This window comes from Pteropus alecto, unplaced genomic scaffold (genome assembly GCF_000325575.1).
Source record: "Pteropus alecto unplaced genomic scaffold, ASM32557v1 scaffold101, whole genome shotgun sequence".
NCBI classification, from domain to species: domain Eukaryota; kingdom Metazoa; phylum Chordata; class Mammalia; order Chiroptera; family Pteropodidae; genus Pteropus; species Pteropus alecto.
The window spans coordinates 10,423,429-10,433,120 of NW_006432945.1; the positions used below are offsets into that span (position 1 = coordinate 10,423,429).

The following is a 9,692-nucleotide window of genomic DNA, read 5'->3' on the forward strand; positions in this document are numbered from 1 at the left end:
GTACGCGGCCGCGTCACTGCCGACGCCATCTTGAGGGGCGCGTCTGCGCCCTCCCTCCCGGAGGGGGGCCCGGGGTGTGACGTACACCCCCCATCTTTCCATCGGCGGCTCCGCCCGCCGCCCCTCGCCCGCCATAGCGGTTGACGTAGCTTGAGTCGATCGCGAAGATGGTCTGGGGGTCGGAGGGATTTAGGTTCTCCTGCCGTTGGTGGTGACGGCTTTTCGGGGTGATAGGCGGTGGTCGCGATGGTCAGGGAGGCAGTGGAGAGTCGCTGGGGCTGCCGCCTGCGTCGTCGCTGCTGTGCTGCATACCCGCCTCTGGGCCCATGGTGTGTCCGAGGGCTGTGGGAGAGGCAGTGCCTGTGCTAGGTCAGCTGCCTGTGGGTCACTCCCGCCTCCTGGCTGAGGGCACCAAAGAGGAGGAGAAGAGGGAGGAGGACGTCGCGCTTTCCTCGGCCTTGGGGGAGAGAGGGAGGGGACGACCGAGAAGGGACAACAGGCTGGGCAAATTGCGTGTCCTAAACCCAGCTGCTCGTGGCAACTTGCCCGCACGCAGGAGACGCCAGTGCTGTCCCCCAATACCGAGTCTCCGGAAAGGCGGAGTGAGGCGGGGTGGAGGAGTTTCAGTCTTCGTCCCCAGACTGTTGCGCAGTTCTCCTGGAACCTTTTTGATCCGCTGCTACCTTGCCTTAATATGCCTGGAAATGGCCCTAGCAAGAATGATGATGATCAAGATAGTTTTGCGGGTGTCACCTTTTTCCTGGGGACAATTTTGGTTTTAAGCTCCTTAGGAAAGCAGTTACCCAGTTTTAAATTTTGAGTCACCTGTTGAGAGTGTACAAAATGAGAACGAAGGCATACTCGGGTGGGTTTCCATTTGCAAAATATGCATAGCAAACGTAGTCTTATTCCTGGCTTTTGTGTAAAAGTTCTATTCCAGTAGCAATGTTCCAGAACCTTATCAGTGGAGTGTTATAGACAAAGAGAAATGAACAAAGACATTGATTAAAGACAACTGTAATTTTAACTTGTGATCTGTTATTTTCACTTCGATTCTGGGCATGGCTTGATAAACTGCGTTTGGTTTAGAGTTTCCTGCATTTCGTTTATTGGACAACAAAGCATGAATAAGAAGCACTTTATTTCACCTCTGTATACTATATTTACAGATGTGCAAATAGCTAACCAAATTTGGGCACACTGAGGGAAGGGGAATTAAGTTAGTATAAAGTTTGAATAATTATTGAAAGATTAATGTTACCTTCAAATACACATACTTATCTCGGAGTTTTTATAATTGATTTTAGTGAATAGATTTTTAAAATTGTAATTAGGATACAAATTATAATGAATCCGAAAAAATTTGAAGGTATTTGTTTATTCTTTCAAGGATTTTAAATCGCCTTGGAATACTTTTAAGCAACTCATTTGCTTAAACGGCACAAATTTCAACTTAATGAAATCTTAAGATGTAGGTTTTCGCTAATAGTCCATATATTTGGCCACACACAAGGAATTACACACTTTAGAGAGTCATCTAGGTTTTATCCTGTTTAGCTTTGTTTACTATATACAATACAGCCAAAGAAACAGGAGGAACAGTAACAATGGAGATGCTACTTTAAAAAAAAATCTATCTTAAGGGAAAATTAAAAGCGTAGTTTTCCTTGTCAGCCTGGGCTAGATAGTATGTTTCGAAAATTCTGGGTACTATTTTTCTGAAAAGTGTTGGTACTTGGTTAATACTTGGCTTTTATTTAGTTTAAGTATGCTTTCTCTACAAGGTGCCTATTATATTAATAACAATAGTGAAAGTCCTGTAATTATTATAGGATATAAAACTATAGTGCTAATATACAAAGTCCATGAACATTAATGCATATATTAAAAGTCTCTTTAAAACATTTACCAGAACAGATGACTATATAGAAATTTGGACACCGATTTGTAAAACTTAGGTTTGGAGGACATTAAAAAAGAAAGGGCAAGAGATTCTAATCAGTCCATGTGTTATTTTGTAGTTAAAAATGCTTATAAAGGCCTAGGAATGGCTTCCTGAAGAAACAATGATGAGAATCAGAGGCATGAAAACTTTAACATTTTATTTGCTTAGGATTTTCCCTCCTTTGTCTAGGTAATAAGGATACACAAGCCCAGCTCTGCAATACCTGCCTCCCACACCTAGCAACCTTAAAAATGCCAGCTTTCGTCACTAACTGTGAAGTAAAGCTAAACTCCAGTCTAACCAGATATTTTGCTGTAGATGTTTTCCAAACTACTGGGGTGTCCAAAAGGGGTGACATTACAGAGACAGTAGACTCATAGTATTATAAGGGGGTTGCTGGGCCACCAATATCAAGAGGAGGCATGAGCTCTGAATGTTGGACAATTACTTTGGGATTTGAGACTTGTAGAGTCAGTGAATCAAAGAAGACAGAAGAAACGATTATAACAAAATATAATTCATATGTTTTTTAAACATCTATGTTGGCACAAAAGTGTTTAATAAATATATGAATGAAATTAATGAGTATATTTATTCCTAGGGAATTTGCCATGTATTAAGGAAAACATACAAAAACTATAATTCAGATTAAGGGACTGGCTTTAATATATATACCTAGCCATTAGTCCTAGTCTAGAAGTCTAGTGTTCTTGACACTGGATTTATAAATAAAGCAGCTATTTTAAATGAAACATTTTATTTTAAAATAATTTTTGCATGTGGGCTTTTTGTTTAGGGAAAGCAGAAATCCAGTTATATACTGAGAAAGTACCTATCAATCCATTGTGCATGATATTCACATTTGTACTTAGGCAAATAACTTTGGGGTTTTATCTTAGTAGAAAGAGGCAACATTGTTATTTTTAATAAGGAAATAGCGATTAAAATATTAAAAGGAAGGAAATTAAGGACATAGTAGCTGGTTCCATTTGCTCCCTAGTCTCAAGTGAGACAAAATATTTTAAAGACTTAATACGAATAAAAATGTCTAAGTGGAAACGTTACGCTGAAATTAAGAAAATTTAAACTCAGTGAAGTGAATGGAATATCCTTCCACTTATTCTTTGTTGTGTTAGAAATTGCAGTCAATTATTAGAAATCATCTAAGTGTTCTTAAATCTTATGACTTCTGTCATAAGAAAATGACTGAGAAGTGAAAGTACCCAAAATCACTGTTACTGAAGAATCATTAGTCCAATAAATATTTGGGCCTCTGTTCTGTTCTAGCCAGGTCCTGTTCTAGGTGCTAAGGATACATCAGTGAAAGAATAGATTAAAAGACCACTCTCCCTGTCTTCTTGGAGTCTATAGTCTATGGGAGACAGATAAAAACAAAATAAGTAAAATCGTGTGTTAGAGTGTTTTGGGAAAAAAATGAGGAAAGGGGAAGTGAGATTTATGTAAGTAGATTCCTTCTGTGTTGTCCTGAATTGGTGTAGGTCAGGAACAGGAATTTTAGACTTAGACTTGGCCCTTGAGCAAGGCAGGGGGTGGGGTGGTTAGGGGCCCTGACCCCAGTTAGGGGGAGAAACTCAACTAAAGACTTCCCCCATGTGCCTGGGGGATTGGTTGCAGGATCCCTGCGGATCCCAAATCCACAGATGTGCAAGTCCCTTATATAAAAGGGCGTAGAACAAATGCATAGTCACCACCGTGGATTCCCAACAGTGAATGGAAAGTCCTGTTTTACATCTGCGGTTGGTTAAATCTGTGGAGGCCAAACACCGGTATGGAGGGCAGACTGTGTGTTTATTGAAAAAGAAAAAAAACAGCGTATCAGTGGACCCGCGCAGTTCAAACTCTTGTTCCAGTTAATTGTACTTGACTTGACTTCTAACCAATTGTGTGTTCTTGGGAAAATTGCTTTTCGCACTTATAAAATACATCAAAATAGTTATTTTTTGTTCATCATTTGCTACTGTCATTCAGTGGATACCATTAGTACAGTAGTAGTTTTACTCATACAAGTAACGTATGGGGTACATTGGTTGTCCCCATTGGACACGCACTTAATAATGGTAGAGACCGGGTCCAAGTCAAGTGTGACCGGTGCTGGCCGTTATCATTGGGTAGCGCCTCCCACTGTGTTGGCTCCATGGGTTCTTCCAGCCTATGATTTTTAGGTCATCATAAAGGTTAGGGTCGAATCGCAGATGCCCGCCTTCCCTGTCACATAGCAGCTGGAGAACGCGCGGCGGCGGTGCTTCTGTTGCACACACTCACCACTGCCTGGCGCTGGCGGCCCGCTGGGCGGCGGAGGCGGGGAGGGGGTGCAGTCTGGGACAGGGGGGAGGCGGGGCGACTACCAGTCCCAGCATTCCGCTGGCGCCTCCCCTCCCCGCGGAGGTCACCATCACGTGGGCAGGGACCGGGCGACATTCTGTTCCGCGCGTCCGAGAGGTGCAGCTCGGCGTCGTGGACCAGAACACTCGGAGGGCTCCGTTGGCGTTGACCGTGGACGATTTTAAAACGCCGCTATAATTCGTAAGTGAAGAAAACGTGTACACAACTTTTCTATGTTTTAATATTGGATCCGATGTCTTCTTTCGAAAGATCTTTCAGAAAGGATCCGTCCCCACCCCCACCTGCCTACCGCAAAAACCTTAAACGGAGCAGGTAGGGTGTATATTTGTGTTCTGAGGTAAAATAAAAAAGAGAAACAGAATCTTATAAACATTAAATGGGATAAGATGGGAGTAAATGTTTAGTTTGGACTTTTAGACAAGAAGCAGAATTTCTGTAAGGCTCAAAATGTAAAGGGGAAATTTACCTGTTCAGGGCGCGACTACTTCCTTTACCTTCCTGACTAACTGGATCTCATCATTTGTCATCTTAATCCTTCTTAGATAGCAAACCCCCACTCACCTTTTTTGTAGCCTTTAACGGTGCTAAAAAGGGCAAAGTTTGAAGTTTTAGTAAGACCCTACAATTACCATTTTGCTTAATGTATTGTGTCTTCCCACTTGTACTTCATACCCGGTGAGAAAGTTTAACCCTTTTTTCCCTCCTTCAAGAAAGTATGTAGTATTCTTATTTTATCAGCAGTGCTCAATTGTTAGACTTAATACACAAATATGGAAATGAGCTGTCTTGACCTGATTCAGCTTACCGTTTTTGTCTGTCTTACCTGTCTTTAGGTTTTAAAACATTTTGTTTTGGACCTATATGAGAGATCCTGCCCTTGTCTCTTTTAAGAATTAAGGCTGTGGCAGTTATCCATATTTCTCAGTTTTTTTTAAAGCATATGATTCGTATGTAAATGACCAGTGGAAAATCATTTAATTTATAAAGGAACTTTATGGTAGAGGAACTAAAAATGTTCTTGGAAGCCTTTGTGTGGATTAGAACAGTTTGAAAGACTGACATTTGCTGTGAAAACTTTGATGGTCTCTCAGTTATGTTTATTATGCCGAATGCAAAGTCCATAACTTGACCAATTTTGCCGCTGGTTTATCACGTAACTGTAAGCGACTCATTTAAGCTCTATTTCACTTACTTTACTTCCTGGTATAGAAGTGATAATACTAGCTTGAGAGCTTCTGTAATTCACAAATAAAGTACTTAAAATTTAGCTAATTGAGGATTATTAGATGTTTTAATAATGTATTGTGCCTCGTATATGTAATTTATTTTTGCCTAAGTAGTCATTTTAAACTATTCCATGGAAATCCACATTTCTTTGAAGGGACTTTCCCAAAGGAAAGTGTGCTCAGAGAAGCTTTGTCTGCTTTACACTGTTTTTCATTTTTCATTTAGAATTTTAATTGTGCTAAAATTTCATTAATATTCTACATCTTATGACCACTATTGTCCCACAAGAGCTAATTCAATATAGTGATTATACTTAATCTTTAGTTTTGCACAGCAAATTTGTTAATAAAGAAGGATGTCCTCAATATTAGTTATGAGTTCAGACTTTGGAGACAGAGCTGAGTTGAACTCCTGTTTTGTCACTCTGTGACTTGGCCAGGCTGGTTGATCGCTCAGAGTCCATTTCTTCATCTGTAGAGATTCATAGGGTTATTTGGAATATTAAATGAATAGTTTAAGGAGTCAATAAGTAAAAGCTGTTATTACTAATTGGGCTAATATTAATATTAGCATAATTATTTACTAATATTAAAGCAGTTGTTGGCCCGTGATTTTGATAATCAAAATGGAAAGAATTTGCCTGTAATTCTGCTACCTCGAAGATCAAATTATTTTTAATTTTTTATACTCTCCTGCAGCCCTTGACTGTAGGTATAATGTAAATATAATATTTTTACAGAAAGTCTAATTTAAAACATTGGTCTGTTCACTTCTGAGGGTTTTGTTTTAATTACATGAACAGAGCTCTCTGGTTCTGTCTTTCATGTGATCTAGTGAAGAAACAGCAGAACTTTCTACTTGCTTTCCCCATTCCAAAAAATAAAATCTCTAGTTGCACTTTTTATTTAATAGTCTAAAAAAACGGTTTTGAGGAGCTTTTTTGTGTCCCCATCGTGGTAATTGCTGCACACTATCTCTTTAACAGTCACAATGCCTCTTTCATTTATAGTGTTATCCCATTTCCTGGTTAAGAAAACCAAGGCATAGAGTTTGCCAAGACACGTGCTGGAGCAGGTCATTTAGGCCCAGGCCGCCTGACTGTAGAGGACAGCAAGCACTGCACGGGCTTTATAGCTGTACATTCAAGTATGGACATTAGGTCACACATGGAGGCAGCAGTTGATACTGAGGCTGACTTACAACTTCTTCGTATAAAAGTAACAGTATTTGTACTTTAGAACTACCTCTGTGACCACCACATTTAAAAAAAAAATTCATAGGAAAATAACAAAGAAAAATAAGGAAGGAGTGGTTAGTGCCTTTACTGATGAGGCATTCACCTACAGTTTTATTAGTTGTGGTAAAAACATTTATATCCAAGTTATTAAGACTAATTTTCCCCTTTTTACATAGTAAACAGGGTTCATAGTGAAGGAAAACTAACCTTTAAAGCAGTGTTTCTTAAATTTTATAGTGGGCATCAGAATCATCTGGTGAACCTGTTAAAACACAAACTCCTGCACCAGACCCTCAAAGATTCAGGTCTAGTCGGTCTGGGGTGGGGCCCAAGAATTTGTATTTCTAACGAGCGCCAAAGTGATGCTAATGGTTTCCAGCTAATGAGTTTCCTAAGGAAGCAAATATTTGTGTTGCTTGTCCAAATTGTTGGCCTGACAGTGAAACCCCAGGAGCAATGAGCATCCAGCTCTTGGTTTTAAAATTCAGTCTCAAAATATCTCCCCCAAGATAATTATCAACTACAAAGGAAAAATGTAACTTAACAGTGGAGATACCATGTTAACCAACTGATCGCAGTTAATACCACCAGGAGACAGACATGGACCTCACGAACCCAGTGATAGATGCGTTTAGAAGAGTACACCGCCACTTCTGTGGTGTTATCCTTGCCAAAAAATGCATAACCTCTTTACGTTTCTATTCATGAGAAAACATCGTGCAAATCCAAATTGAGGGACATTCTACAAAATGGCTAGTACTTTTTCAAAAGTGTCAAGGTCACAAAGATCAAGAAAGGTCACAAAAGACAAGTAAAAACTGAAAACTTACTGATTGCAGATTCAGGAGAATTAACAGCTAAATGCAATGTAGAATCCCAGATTGGACCCTGGAACAGAAAAAGGACATTAGTGGAGAAACTGGTAAAATTTGAACAGTCTGTAATTCGTTAATTGACTTGTACCAATGTTAATTTCTTGTTGTTTTATTTTTTTATAATAATAATTTTATGAAACGGTGACACGGGGTAAAGGATATAAGGGAACTCTGCACTATTTTTGCAACTTTTAAAATTACAGTCACATACCACTTAATGACAGGGATACATTCTGAGAAATGCGTCATTAGGCGATGTTGTCATGCCAGTGGTATAGCCATTTGCTCCCAGGCTACAAGCCCGTATAGCATGTTACTGTGCAAAATAACCCAAGATTAAATCAAGCACAGAAGAAAATGATACAATCAAGATTCCATAAACACTAGATGTATGAGGCATGATATCCCGCTTTATAAGTAGAAAGTACACTCTAAAATAATGATAAAAAGTATAGTAAATACATAAACCAATAAAAGACTATCATGTACTGGGCATGATTGTATGTGCTATTTTTTATAGAACTGGCAGCATGATAGGTTGCTTTACACCAGCATCACCACAAACACAGGAGTAGTGTGTTGCACTACAACATTTGTGAGATCACTAGGCGATAGGAATTTTTTAGCTCCATTATAATCTTATGGGACCACAGGCCTATATGTGGTTTGTCATTGACCGAAACACCGTTATGCAGAGCTTGACTGTAGTTCAGAATAAAAAGTTTAGTAAAAACATGTTGGCTTGATGTAGGTACTAAAGGTGATTAGGGGAGTTGAGTTAAAGCTGAGAATCACTTTTGCTTCCCATTGAAAATCTTTGCAAACTCTTTGATTCTTTATGTATTGCTTTTTGCTTCTGTGTGGCCACCCTGACTCTGAGATACAAGTCAAGGAGTTGGGAGGGAGTAAGAAGGAAAGGAAGACTTCCTGTGCTCAGAAAATATATATGCTATCTGAACTGCTCCCTCGCTAAGAAACAGTTCCCTAAGGAAGTAATTGGAGTGCTTTTTGTTTCTAGTTTAGTACTTTTTCAAACTCCCTTTCAAACATACGGAATCAGTACTGGGAAATAAGTGGGAAACTGTGAAAATACTGGCATATTATGACATTGGATATGGTGAGAGGAGTGGGCAAGACTTAGAAACTAGTTTTAAACACAGACACGAATAGCTGTTACAGGTATAAAAATACTTAAGCTTGGCTCTAGGTCTCACTGTTGAAAGCTGCATATTAACTAAAAGTTTGGCTGCTGGTGTTTTAAATCGAAACTGTAGACAGAACTTGAACTGTGGACTTTTAGTCCATTAGGTAAAGGTCGATTGAAATGTACCAGTAAATTTCTAAACCAGTGTTTCCCTTTATGGTATGTTAGCAATACACACACACACGCACCTGTTTGGTCAGTTCCCGGGGTGAGAGGAGAACGTTCTGCAGCTGTTGTCCAAGTCAGGATCATATTTTTCATTTGGCTTATCTGTTCTCTGTACGAGAGAACAGTGTGTGTACTAAATAGTGCTGAAGGCTGCCATCCATGTACCCTCTCTCAGTGACCTCAAGACTGCCAAACTAAAAGTTCCTCAAAACTTAGGGTGAAGCCTGTTTTTCAGGAGCATTTATTTTCATAATGTATTTTTAACAAAGAATTATTTTACTTGTGAATTTAAAAGGAAGAGTGATTTTTTTTCATACTCTTTATTCTCGTCTCATCTAAATTCCAAACTCGTTATGAAATATGAAACTCTTTAAGATTTTACTTGGTATGTGAGACTTAGAGAAACTGTCCTATACAAAAAATAGTTTGATTTATTGATTAGCCTTCCCACAGAAGAAAATATTTAAAACGGGAACTCAAGATGGTTTAAAAGATTTATGTTTTTTCTACGTGCGTCTTTTGATTTTATATAGCATGTGAGGAGTTAGCTGAGGCTGCAGTCAAAGGGATGTATTTGCCTGGAGAAGTCACCCCAATCCTGACTCATTCTGCAACTTACTTAACCTTCCAGCAAAGAGAACAAGGGAATATTTGTCTGTCAAGGGCACATTT

At 39.4% G+C, this 9,692-nt stretch overlaps 1 protein-coding gene across 2 annotated transcripts in view; it reads right to left on the reverse strand.

Moving 5' to 3' along the window:
• Window positions 1–491, reverse strand: part of TOR1AIP1 (torsin 1A interacting protein 1) — a 27,763-nt gene extending 27,272 nt beyond the window's left edge. The window contains exon 1 of one of the 2 annotated variants that reach the window (XM_025043907.1): window positions 1–491. This exon is cut by the window's left edge and continues 385 nt beyond it. In XM_025043907.1, the coding sequence (XP_024899675.1) occupies window positions 1–135 (135 nt within the window). In that variant the 5' untranslated portion in view covers window positions 136–491. The other variant, XM_025043906.1, reaches the window with a different exon arrangement.
• Window positions 492–9,692: the final 9,201 nt, after the last annotated feature.